Source organism: Morone saxatilis, unplaced genomic scaffold, assembly GCF_004916995.1.
Source record: "Morone saxatilis isolate NCDOM2014 unplaced genomic scaffold, NCSU_SB_2.0 Contig4, whole genome shotgun sequence".
NCBI lineage: Eukaryota > Metazoa > Chordata > Actinopteri > Moronidae > Morone > Morone saxatilis.
In genome coordinates, this window is record NW_023339984.1 from 9,200,551 (window position 1) to 9,214,703 (window position 14,153).

The 14,153-nt window shown below is 40.4% G+C and overlaps 1 protein-coding gene across 1 annotated transcript in view; it reads right to left on the reverse strand.

Annotated features, from left to right (window-relative positions):
* Positions 1-2,846: 2,846 nt before the first annotated feature.
* The window catches only part of LOC118338439 (glucosidase 2 subunit beta-like), a 121,859-nt gene continuing 110,552 nt past the window's right edge, over positions 2,847-14,153 (reverse strand). The window contains exons 14-15 of the mRNA XM_035675738.1: positions 7,086-7,185; positions 2,847-3,277 (exon numbers count right to left, since the gene is read on the reverse strand). Coding sequence (XP_035531631.1) covers positions 3,140-3,277; positions 7,086-7,185 — 238 coding nt within the window. The 3' untranslated portion in view covers positions 2,847-3,139. The remainder of the gene's footprint in view (positions 3,278-7,085; positions 7,186-14,153) is intronic.

The following is a 14,153-nucleotide window of genomic DNA, read 5'->3' on the forward strand; positions in this document are numbered from 1 at the left end:
ATGATTGACAAGACCTGCTAAATCAAACAGTGACTATGACCAATCTCAATACTGGAAGAAAATGCTAACCAGTGACTTTAGTTTTTCACCTACTCTAAAGAAAAACAGAATCCAATTAACTTTAATATTAGACACGAAAAAAGCAAATAATGCTGGTCAACATATCAGTCACAGAAATAGAAACGGTACTAAAGCCTGATAGAGCAGTGAGTGTAGGCCTGAAACTGTACATACTGTATGTACTGTATTCTCACAAACCAAACGCCTTTCAATGGTGTTGTTTGCAGAGAATATGTAGGCTAGAGGCTGACTGTGAAGCGTCAGTATCGTGACTGAATAGATTGGAGTAAGCGTGGACACGAGGGAGATGGATGTGACTGTCGCACGCCGACTCAACGCGAGCGCCCTTTTTTCCCTCTCAGCCCTGAGGGTATAACTGGCCTGCCTTCAAAGGAGGAAGCTTAAAAACAATCTCCACAGAGTGAAAGCGGCAAAGGGTTGTGGTGGGCGTCAGTCAACCAGTCAGTCACTCACTAGTCAGTCAGTCAGTCAGTCAGTCAGACGAAGGCCTCGGCGTCTCCCACTCCAGAGAACAGGTAGCCTGAACTAGTTTCTACAAAGCTGAGTCGGAGATTTAATGCAATATAAAGCCTCTGGGCCTTTTTAGCAATTTGGAGTCAACACACAAATACGCCCACGCTCAACTGGAAAGACTTTCCATCCCTGCCCCTTCATGTGCAAATGTGCTGAATGGAGGTGTGTAAGTATGTGTTAGTGTGTGTGTGTGTGCTCAGCATGTGCTCAGTTTCCCTACTGAATCCTTCCCACAACTCCCTCCTTACCTTTTCTGATCCGCAGCAACACATCAATGGCCAGTCAGTTAAAAAAAAACGATACCGAAACTTAGCAGTGCTAGTTTTTTTTTTCTTCTTCTTTTTCCAAACAACTGTCCATTTAAACTGCAGTCTTCCAGCGTGGCTCCCACCCACACTGTATGGGGTGAAGCACGCAAGTAATTTAACACATGATGATCATTCAGTAAAGTGAGGAGTTGTTGATACCCTGCAGATTGTTGATTCTGTTCCTTTGTGGAAGCAGGTTTTATCCAAGGAAAAGTTTTTTATGAAACACCATCACATGGTCTCCATATGGCAATGATGCAATATAAAGTTTTGTCCAGATGCCAGTAATGTAATATTAGACAGAGTGCTGCTCTTGACACGGTCTGTGTGATTGGCAGCATTTCCAGCTGTTGCTAGAGTTAGGAGCCTGTGAAGGCTTAGTGTTTTTTATGCTGACATCAGCTTTGGCATCTGTTGCCTTTGAAACATTGAATGAGGGGGAGATTAAAATATACAGTGATATTGTGTTGTTGCTGAGATGGTGAGGAATCAAAATGGATTAGATTCTCAGAAAAAGCAGTTTTTGTCTTTCCAGCTGATCAATTGATGTGTTTGGCCTCACTGATGCATGAAAACCATGATAATTACAGCATGTGTTTTCAGATTTTGCTGTATTAACACGTCTCTGTGGAGTCAGATTACTTCCACTGAAGAAAGCTAAAAGAGCTCAAACCTACAGTAGACTTACATGTGAGGTTAGTTTAGAGAAGTTGCTTGCAGGAATGTCTTGCGTCCGACTTTATTGACGCCTTAAACAAACCTATTATTCCAAAAACCGAAGCCGAACCTAAAAAAAAGTTACATTCGCCATCAAATTGAGAATGTGGATGGGAGCTGAAGCCAGATAAATAAAAAACAGCAGTCCCTGGGCAACAGGGCCCGAGGCTATTGCATTGCTAGCAGGCAAACAGCCACCCAGCTGCCCCAGCAGGGCAGGAATATATCAGGCAGCCTATTGGATACCTGACAGCTGATTTAGCTCCCCATTAATGAGCAGAGGGCTCTGCTGCAGAAACCCCACAATCTCTTACATAACAACATCATAAATAGCATGCACAGCAGACTGCTAACGCTGGCAGAATCCTGTGAAATCAAGATATGTTATATTCAGTACACAATGCATCACTAATAATAGTTGAAAGTGTGTAAATATTGTGAAAGTGTTGTGAGACTATATATTATGTAGCTGTAGTTTACAAACGCCTACACTGTACATTTTTAATATTTAAAAACACGTTTTAGCATGTTTTACTGTGGAACTGTGTAGGAAATAATACACGAGCCATTAAAACTGTTGCAGTAAAAGCAGAATTAAAGAAAGAACTAAAGTACGGTTGTAAAGTAGGACAGTCCTTTTATTTGTGCTTGAGCAGTCATTTGATACAGCATTTACATTACTTGCAGTGTCACTTTATTTATTCGACTATCTACATAGTAATGTTGTTGAGGCTTAAGTGTAAATACACTGGAATACATATAATGAAAACAGTACTTAAGCCAACAGTCTTAATACTTTCTGACTTCCTTACCCTAGTCTATTTGTTCTTGTCACGGGTCACAAATATATAGTTACATTCTCTAAAAAGAAGCTAAATAATTCCCTAAAACAGCTGGGAACTGTTTTGTTTTTAACATTACTCAAACAATTAAATAGCCCTGTTTACCTCTATTTACTATTTGTTTTAGACTATTTTCAGCTGCGGATTAATACACAATCAGCTATAGAGGATTGACACTTCTCATGTTCGTGGTAATGAAGAAACATGTGCACTGATGTGTTTTAAAATAGTTTTCAATGGAGCCTATGCTAAGCTATATCAGGCTTTGGCTAAACAGGCAATACTTGTTCGGAGGATCAAATCAGTTTTGGTTTTGGTCTTTTCAAGGAATTTATTGACAATAAGACAAATATTGAATATCGCCTTAAGTGTAAACACGTATAAGAAATATACTGCAGTGTGAATACTTGTGTAGACGTAATGATTCAATAAATGCTCTATTCAAATATCCAATGTAAAGCAGTACTGTAACAATCAATGAAAACTAAAGTTGTCTAGGAGCAGTGTTACTGAAAATCTGATTCTGACCTTAGCAAGACTTACTTGGAAGTATATATGTTCTGACAACACAGATGTCACAGGGGACCCTCAGGACCCCAGCCTGTCACCGCAGGCTAGCCAAGGGGATGCAGTGGGAGGGGGCTAAGTTAATCTAGGCTAGGCCAGTGAGGGAAGAGGTCACAGTTCACTGTGTATGCCCCGCTGCTTTAGCACCGGCTGACAGGCCACAGGAGTCTGAAAGTCCATGATGTACTGGCATTTGCTGGGCTCCTTCACCGATCGCAAGGCTGTCTCCGTTCCGCATGTCAGTGTGACCTAGAAAAGCACAAAGAAAGGAAAGTTGAGGTGGTGTTGTAGAGGAGCCATAGTTAGCCTGAGTCAAGAGCCATGTCAGTTTTATCTCCCAAAGGGGGCTGATTGAAGACGCTGTCCTACCTCTTGTTTTAATGATTTTCAAACTTTTGTGAAGAAATGGGATTTACTATAAATTATGCCGAAACTACAGAACTAGTGAATCAAACATGATCAGGTCTCTTGTCAAATAAAAGGATTGTACTGCACTTGAGGAGTTTCATCACTGCCTAGCCTGCAATCAGAGACTTTACAAGACCCAAAGTGATGCTGTGACTGCGGGACACTGTGGCATTATGGGACATCACCGCTGTCTTCCCCACGTGTGGACATGCGAGGATGCGATTACCACTGTCATGACTTTAATAGGTGACTTTGACGCCCTCTGCAAGAGAGTGGAAGGGAAAAAAACCCAACTTATTTTACTTCTAGAGGGTTTCCATAGCAACCCCTCACATCATACTGCACCCTGAACAGATCCCTCTGGCGAACAAAAGCACCTGGAGAGGGAGAGAGACGGGAACTTGACAGGTATTATTGTGCTGAAGTTTCAGGCTGGTACAAGTGGTGATTTGGTTTTGTCCCGTACTTGGATTAAAAATAGAGTCTTTTGTTATGTCACTTAGTATCTTGTTGCACTGAGATATTAAGTGGGTGTGTGCTGCTTGGTGAGACCAAGTGTTTTCCTATGTACTTGTGCACATGGAAATTCAATTTTGACTTGCAGGTGCCAGAGATCAGTGCTGGGGGGGTTGTGTGGTTTTACGTTTAAAGCTTTTGTGTGTACTTTTGTATTGACTCTGTTTATTATGTTAAAGAGACACTCCACCAATATTTCACATGAAGATCAGATTACACACTGTGGTTAGTACTACTCATGTGAAAAAACAGATGATGTCATAGTGACATCATCAGGGTTGTCTCAGCATGGAGACTCATTTATAACAAAAAGCCTGAGTCACAAACAGGCAGGGAGGGTCTAAAGAAAGATGCTACTGAGTTGCATTGGTTAGATTTTTGGAGCTAAATCAAAATGTCTTGGTTTCTGCTGCATCATTATTTGGTTCTTTGTCTTCATCTTTCTGTCCCATAAGACACCCTACAATGGGTACATCTGACTACAGGTTGAGTGGAAAAATAATGGAAATAACATCAAAAGATAGATATGGTATATTACAATATGGGTCTTATTTTTGTAGCGTTTGTACTGCTTATGACAACACTGCTTTCACCAAAACTAATGGCTGAGATCTGTTGCCCCAAAAAAGTACAAAAGGGCAGGAAACATGACAGGTTGTAAACAAGCGAACAGTCTAGAAGTTTTCTCTGGAGGTAAAACTGATAGTGAGTGCACACAAAATGTCGTCAGTTATCCCCTCATTTCACAGGAAAACTATATGTCGACAACTACAGAAACTAAGAAACTTTTTGGGTGATTTGTCTTTTACTGTTCGCTTTTGTTTTCTCTTCCAATTTTGGTAAACCTGGGGGTTTGTTTCAAACTTGTATGAGGGTTCATGTTTCTTGAAATAATGGCCAAATCTACAAAGAAATGTCCAATATACTGGAATTTAAACAATGGGAGAGGCTGGTTTATATCTGGAGCCACAGTTGTGCTAGCTGTAGCTGAACTCACTGCTCACATGTAACAGTCACAGTCCAACACTTTGCATTTAATTAATAAATGAAACAGTTGAGTTCACCCTTCCCTACAGAGTCTTAAGATACACTGTGAGAAGCTTGAATTTGGATTACTTCAATATCCCCCACTGAAACAATACATCACTGGTCCCACTACTCAAGTATAAAGTGTGTTTCACCGCTGAAAGAGAGACGAGGTTCAGCATTTCAAATATAATGAGCGTCGACTTCTGACGAGACTTCATTTATGCCGACTGCACACGGTTAGGGGGTCGTATCAAAGGAATTCAATTTAGTCTTTTCAAGGGGGGCCCCTGGATGGCTTGAGTGCATACATTTGCAAACGACATTTATTGGACTCTGATTTGAAGAGGGGGCCAGGCACAGAATATAAGATGATTAAATGTGCTGCATTTTTAATTGAGCAAATTCTCACACAAAAATGTAAATGAATCTCATAAAAGGGACTGAAAGAGTAGGGAATACTGCGAAAATAGAAAGAGCAGTAGAAGAGAGAGCTGCAGGAGAATGCAACCGGAGCGACATTAACCATAAAACCAATGAAGACTGACAGAGGGGGGAAAGCAAGTCAGCTTCCATCATTTGGCTTTGAACAAAACATCTTTTTGCCAGGCTGCTGAGTGGGCCATGAGGACTGAATGTCTTTTACTGATTGACTGACTAACTCCCCATTGTTGAAATACACATGCGCAGAATGAGGCATGCAGAGAGCAGACTGGGCGAGAAGGCTTCAAATTGTCCCTGATGAATGTGGTGAGAGGAGCTTCATTTGGCTGTTTTCTTTAGCTTTCCCTCTGGAAATAAGCAGTGCATGGCCTCTTTGTACAGTTAACTTAAGTTGTATTTATTTGTAAGGTGGATTTTTGAAGTCTTTATCGACAGCATCTTTTGGTTTCTGTGGGGGGAGGAGGGTTTTCCAAAGTGTGTAGCTTAAGAATCTTTGTGGGCTGATGTAAAAAGAGGGTTCGGCATCATTTATGACCTATGAGTAATGTGTCAAAAGCCTCTGAGGACTTGCTCATCTAGGCCCACTTTAGTAATCTCTATGAAAATGCTTGACAGTGGGTTGTGTGGATTATCTTGAGTAATGAGGACATTGTTTCTGGAAAGCCTGTCCACCTTTTGGAGTGGCAGCAGAAACCTGACCAAACTACTGTAATTTCCTTTAAATATATTTGCCTCAGGGACAGAGAGAACCAGGTCTTTATTTGGAATAAACTTATATTAGATACATGTGTTAATTATAAATAATTTCCCAAGTTAATGCAAAGTCAAAACCTCCTATGTGTTGACCTGTTGTCACAGTACTAATTCAATCAGCATGATCCATATCACAATCTCTAGACTAAAGAAGTCTAGACTGTACGCTTACTCTACCGTACACTTTTTTATTAAAATAAATTTTATGAAATTATTTTTAACGACCCAACACTTCTCACCAAGAACAAGCACTTTACGACAGCAGCAAGGAAAAACTTCCTTTTAAGAAGCAGAAAGCAGCCGTCTGCTTCGACCGGTTGGGGTTGGAGAGAGAGAGAGGGAGAGAAGGAGGGGGTGGATGGTAAAGAGAGAAATACAGAGACAGAGTCGACAGCAACAACAATAGCACCAACTACTAGTAGAAATGACTAATAATAATGATGATGATGATGATGACGACAACGATGATGACAACGGCCATAACAATGGTGAATTAGTATTAATAATAATAATAATAGCAAGTGAATTGGTTTTGTGGTGCAAGTATTTACTGGATTTGTGTTGACTAACATTACCACTACATAATATTACATAGATAGAAACCATAATTAAACTAAAATTTCCACATCTGCCATAATGAATTACAATCCAAACAGGGTCTGTGTATCACATCTTTTATTTAGGGTAGAACTCTAATGAGCTGTGCAAACGACTTCTTTCTGTTCCCTCGTCCTTTACTGTATCATCTACCCATCTGTGTATTTGACAGAGGGTCAGTGTGTTCGTACCATTTGTTCATCTGTCTGTCTATTAGTTTATTCATGTTTATTCTTTGTACTCTCATATGCTCCCACTACTGTGAGTGTGTCTAATGTAGGTTTGTATGTATGGTTCTGTGTGAAACACTTACTGTAGTACTGCGTGAACCTCCTTGCCAGCAGGGTTCTCCATTCTCATATACCATCTGACTGTACTGGTTCTTTGGTGTTCCTGCCCACATCCCCCACCTCCTGAAATAAAAATACATACAAATAAATGGTCAGTTTTAATATTCTAAGCCTCCAAACTAAAACCAGTTATTTATTGATCTTTTGTAAACAGTTGGGTCAAAATAATCACAGAAACATACACATATATATTTTAAACACCATTAGGTTGGCTTATTGAAAAACACTTTCTCCTAGCAAAAATAAAAAGCTGGCAAGATGGCCAGTCTGGCAGTGCCCTCCTTTGGATCCTGGCACCAGTGCTCTTGCGTCCCCTCTCCTCTTCAACAATGGAGGGGAAATATTAATTACCATTTTGTCAGAGTTAATTCTGTGTACAATAACACACAAGGGAAGGAGAAGAGAAAAACACACAACGCTAGTGAAGCCCATCTCAAATGAGGTTGTGTCTGCCCAGTGCTAGCTAATTACATTCTCACCAAACATTTGGAAAACCAAAGCAAACCAGGGTGCCAGGAGACACTGTCCAACACAGCTCGCAGTACTGACAGATGCCATTTGATTACGCTTTCACCAGCTAACTTCCTCTGATCTTTTGTTGAACTTGAGCAGCTTCTTTGAGGTGGCGTCGATTGCAGTCGCACTGCTGGTAAGTATTGATTTTTGTAAAACAATGTAATCCTGTTAGGGAGGAAAATCTTTTCTGCATTTAGTGCATGGTTGATTGAAGATGTTTACAGAAATGCGTGTTGCCCTGATCTCTTGCCCTACATAGCTTAGCTATTAACTAACTAACTATTTTCTGTCTGCAATACTAAATACAAATAATGAAATCCATCTTTTCACTTTTAGTAACTGGAAACTGCTTTGTCAATGTTCTGTTAATCATTCTGGATAAAAAGCTACAAAAAGCTATAAATTCTATTCTATTGTTCTTTTAATCTGCCTGAGTGCTTTTCTCACCAGTGCCAGCTCTGTCACATGATTGCATGATGAAGACATGATCAATGCACCTACATTGACCTTTCAACAGGGGATTAAAGTAGTAAGATCTGCTCCTTTCTTTGAGTGCTGCTTTTAGTATTATGGAAGCTAATCTGCCATATTTCATGACCCATTATGATATTTTTATTGGTTCCTTAATTGGTAGTATATTATACTTTTTATATCTGTCAATTTTTCTAAAGCTCAACAACAAACATAAATGAATAGGTCAACCCATAATTGACAGAATATGGGAGGTAGTAGGGGAAAAAACACACAACTTATTCTAGTTGGTAGCATTAAGTTGTGTCCAACAAATTTCTTTCTACATTTCTTTAAATGTTGTTTCATTCTCATTTGACCTTGATGAGGGCAAACATGGAGTCTTCTTTGATTTCAAAAAGCACTCTCCAGCTTTTACAGATACATGGCTGTCTTCAGGTCCCCGAGTGTGGCTTTTCTGCCATCCATGATGCGCATGGCTTATTTAAGATGCCTGAACGGGTCAGTCTGGGGTGAATTGCTCACACAAGTGGAAGCCGGCTGGGCCCTGGCGTCTCGCCTTTTTCCTTCCAGCCTGTTTGATTGGGTTTTAGCACTCTCTTAGTACCATGAGCCCCTCAAATGGATTGCTGTCAGGGCCAGCAGACATGGCGAGCGGAAAAAGTGACAGTGCTCCGGCTCTCGCTGCTAGTTGACCAGCAATCCCTTGCGCATCAACTCCATGGCTCCTTTTCCGCTGTACCCCCTCATCCCCTAATGCACGCAAGCACCTCATTCCCTCGCCTCACCTTTGTTCACTCCTTTCCTTAATCTCCATTCTCGCTCTGTCAGTCCTCCTGCGCCCCAGAAGGCAGCGGAGCCCCTGTCAATTAGGTTAAAGTTATCACTGAGATGTAGCCAACACACTCCAGTCATTTGGACTCTCGAGATGGGATCTTATTGACAGACCATTCCCCGTAATAATACCTTCTTGAACTTGGTATTGGCAGGCTATTTTCTACAGTCATTCTGCAGTTATCACCAGACTAGTGCAAAGCTAGTTATTTACACCTCTGGAAAACATCACATTGTGCCTCATTGCTTAATTTCATGGCACCAGGGTGCATAAGCATTCCTTTATGTTAGTCTAAACCTGTGACTGACAATGTATCACAACCCAAATGTGCAAAATGGATCCCCCTGGCTCAATGACATGTTCATTTTCTCATCCAATTTATCACAGTTTGGCCTTAAGCTGCAGTCATGATGCTGACTTGCACTCATATCAGCAGGGCCAGTCTGCTTAAATGATATGGGTTACTGTATGTATGTATATCTGCTGCACCTGCTCCTGTTTGCCTGCCCAACAAAGTGGTTCACACCCAACTATTACTATTCAGATGAGAATAGATACATTTCTCAAGATTAGAGCAGGGTAAACAGACACATTTCAGTTTTCAGTCCAATAAACTAACATGAATGAACATAATTAAAGTATGTAAACAGATTAACATTGGCAGCGGCGAGTAAATTGCATCTTAGTTTTTTGTAGAAAATCAATTTCTGACCATATGGAGACAAGGGAGGGGCCACAAATGCATACTTCCTTTAATGATTAATGACAGAAGATACTGAACACGTGCTCCTTTTAAGGCTTAAAACCTTGAGAATCTTATTTACAGATATCTGGGTTATGATTCATTCTTTGTCTGGCCTCCTCTAATGCCATAAATTGCACCTTCCATCATAGATAAACCTGTAATAGAAGCATATCTAGGCAGCTAAACCTATTATCCATACATTTACTTTGCATTGTGGGTGAGATAATGGGTCTCAGAGAACTCAGACATGCTTCTAACCGCACACATTAGGGAGGCAATCTCATTTAATTTTGTCTCTGAATCACTAAGGTGTGATTTCTATTGACACACAGAATAGCAGATGGAGTTGTGACTTAATTAGATCCAGTACCCGACAAAAAAGACCATTAAAACTGCAGTTTCAGCTCATTGAATGCCTTCAGAGCTAAGTTTACTGTAAGACTAAATAAAGAACTGAAGAATAATGGAAATGCTATATAACATGTTGTATTATACATGTCCAAACAAGTTTAGGAATTTATGATAATGTAAAATACTTTTTGTAACTGTTCTGACAAAATAGGTCTCAGAGTATTGTTTTACTTATTTTTAAAAAAAAATCTAATCCTCATTAGGAATAATTAGCATTAAAAAAGCTGATTAGCTTCCCTTTCTTCTTCTGATAATGTCTTGAGCTGATATAAGCTCTTCTTATTTCTTTAAAACGATGCGGTCGCCAGTGATTCTGTTTTAAACTTCGTTGCAGCATTAATCCGTATGCCTCAAGTGATAAATCCCGAAGATCCATGGCTAATCTCGCTCAACACTGAGAAGAGAGTTACCCCCTCTGATATAGCCACAAATCAACCTTTCAGAAGCAATTATCATTTAGACAACTCTACTCTGGTATTTAAACACCCCGCAGACACGAGGGTGGAAAATCTGGGCCAAAAGTGTATTTGTGCATGCCTTGATGTAAGTCTGTGTATGTTTGTGTGTGTTTTGAGACCCTGGGCCTTCACTGGAGAGAAAATGGATGAACAAAACCACAGGGAAAAAAAGAACACAATGGTGGCCCCGTTTGGTACGTCTGTGGTTTCCTCAAGAAAACGGAATATAAATTTGCTCATTTGCCTTCAGTGCCCTCTTTGTATGTTTGTAGACATTAGAAAGCTGACGTAAACTCCACTGAAGCGTCATCGTATCTGCTTCTCATGCACAGGAGCAAACTACCAGCATATATTCATGTCTAAAACAAATTTTCATGTGTCATGTAAAGGAATTAGATTTATATTTCCCCAATATGTTCACAAGCAAAGAGAGACACTTGCATGTGCACTGAGGCAACACATGGCTAGGTGTTTCATTTCAATACTTTATGATGTATTGACCGAAATGTGACCGTGGTGTCATTGACTGCTTGGTTAGGTTCTTACATGTACCATGCATTTAACACTGCACTGAAGAGTGGAAGGGGCTGCGTCGGTGGGGGTGTGCTGTTTATTAATAGTTTGCCAAGACTGCCGCCATTTTAAAGTCCTTAAAGCCAATTGTTCTGATTTTTAATGCAAAATATGGTTGGATTCTGAAGCTCAAATGGTGTAGACATTTTCTGAATGAACTGAATTAGCTTACAAGGCAACTAGAAAACACATCACAGGCTGTCTTTAATTTACACCATTTAGCGCTAATTGGAAACTTAAACTAAAAGCAAATTGAGAAAAGAAACATTGTCAATATTTATCAATGTGAGGTATCTTCAGAGGTGCTAAAATTCAGACATTGTTTAGCACCGGTATTCATTTCAAATGATACCCAGCTCTAGAGTTAGACTTATCTCCCATCAGTTTCTGTTATTAGAAAACGTCAACAATAAGCCAGGTCCTTCATAACACTCCATTCATTTCCAGCAACTGCCAGCGACCGCATGTGCCAACTCAGCTTTAGATTACTTGTAAATACTTCTCTAACAACCAGCTCCTCATCCTGAATCCTAACCTGTGTTAAGATGGAGTAAAGTCTGTGCTTATTACCATCATCTTTCCCACTGTAGCATCCACTCATTAGCTGCCACTGCAATGAATTATACCTCACAGCTATGCTTTTCACTGCTTTAACAAGGGGTCTGGAGCACCAAGTTAGTCCCCTCACTATGCTGTTAATGCGCTAATCATTTACAGCATGAGACGGCGCGCTGCACTGGCAGGTTTAGAGAGCAATTTGGGAGCCGCTGGCTAATTTGGATTTGGTGAAGCAGCGCCACAAAAAAAAACAGGCCCGGCTCTCATAGCCGAACATTTCTAACCTCTGCCACTCGTGTAAGGTCACCAATCAGAGAGCGGCGTTGTGAGACGTGTCCAGACACTGTCATTACTGTGCCAGTCACTGATGCTCCTCTCAACCTCCTACCACCCATTGTGCCCAGCACCTTAATAAATAATTCATACGCATAGGAACATGTGAAGGGCACATGCTCAGTCAGGGCTTTGCTTTCACTTCATTTCATATGACTGATACACAAAGAGGGTATTTATACATCCTCTTTCTTCTTTGTTTTTATGAATTGTGGTGCACAGAACTAAATTATATATTATACATAAAGTATATGGGGATATAAATAAATCTTCAACAGGTCAACTATTGAAATTGCAGGTGGCATGTTTTTGTGTCTCGCAAACCATTCTGTTGGCCAGTTTGCTTTTGTATAGCGCGCTGACCCACATAATTACTCTAAATCAGTGAGTAACATCCATGGCACATTTTGTTTTGCACTCGCTGCATAAACAGAACGCCGAGGCCATTTTATGTGCAGTTATAAAAGAAACTCAGGGTGCATATTTCATCAACACCTCCTGACAGATATGAATCAGGGCTGATGTCAAACCAAAATCAGTATTCTGTTAACAGCTCACTTGTGCCTCATTAACGACTGGGCTAGATGTTGCCATGGCTACCCAGCAGAAAGGCCATCAGGGGTTCACAGTGTCAGCTCCCCCGCTCTCCACTCCCTACTACTTTAACCCTCTCCTCAGACACACAAGAGTCATTACCCTTTCGCCTTGATTGCCAGATAAAGTGTGGGCTGTTCAGGGTTCAGGGAACATACAACAAACACATTAGGAACTCAAATATATAGGCGTTACATTTCCTATGTAAGAGAGTGTGTTATATAAATGAATTGCTGTGTCTGCTTGGCTTTCGGTGGCTGCACTACTATACTGTGCCATGCTCCTCTTGAGCGTTGGGCATTAAGCGGCTGCCATGTTCCCAGGTAAAGAGGGCCCCTCTCTTTGCTAATGGCACTCCAGCGAATGACCTTGACAGCTTGAAAATGAGCACATTAAGTAGAACACTTAAATGTATAATTATGCACTTGTTCCAGTGGAACTGTCACTACTCTGTAGGTTAAATCATTACGGCTTAGGCAAGATAAAATAAAATAAAAAGAAATAATAAAAGAAACACATTTTTAACAAATGCCTATCAAAACAATTACGGCACAGGACTGGCTTTGATATGAACACATGAAAGGGAGCATCACTGTGCTCATTAAGTGAGCACATTCAAAAAAGCAAAACAGTGGAGAGTAAAGCAACAAACGCAGCCATTAGTCATTTTTACAAAAAAGAAATGTGCATGGAAATGTGATGTGCTTGTTTACAACATGACAGTTTGATTAAAAATGTAATCTGAACAGCAAGATAATGTATATAATGTATTAATATCACTAGTCAAGTCAGTGCATTTATATAGCACATTAAAAACAACAGTAGTTGAGCCAAAGTGCTTGCCAAACGAGGCAGATGGATTGGAATAATACAAAAAAAGGCTATAATACATAATGTGGTACAATAATGGTACGGAGAAAGCAAGACTAAAAATTTAGAAATTAAAGCAACTAACATGATAAAATTATTGAATAGAATAAACCGCAATTGGAGAACAATATAAGTTAGTTAGGAGGGGACTTGACAAAAACCATGGGACAGCTTCAGACTGAGCTACAAGCAAGAGAAAAAAGATGGGTCTTTAAATTTGATTTAAAATTGTCAATGGTGGGACAGGACTCAATGAGCCGAGCAGAGCCTGGGAGCTGCAACAGAGCTCGGTAACCTTTGATTTTGAGGCATGAGTGAGGAACTGAGAGGAGTTGTTGTAAGGATGACCTTTTAAAAACAAAAAGTACGAATGCAGGTGAGCAAGTAGCAATTTGTTATCTATTCTTTGTTCTAGGTAAAGTCTAGCAGAAGCATTCTGAACCAACTGAAGTCGAGAAAGGGTGGAGTGGGTCAACCTCATATATATTAATCGAGCAGAGAGGTGATAACTGGATAACTGTTTCCAGATCAGCTTCAAACAGCTTGAATTTGCCATTAACACTTGAGTCACAATGTTGACCTGAGCAGCACGTGACGGCTACATCTGGCTTGCGCATAGCTGCTGCTGCCAGCGTTATCTGTCTATACTGAGTTTGCCTTTGAGAAA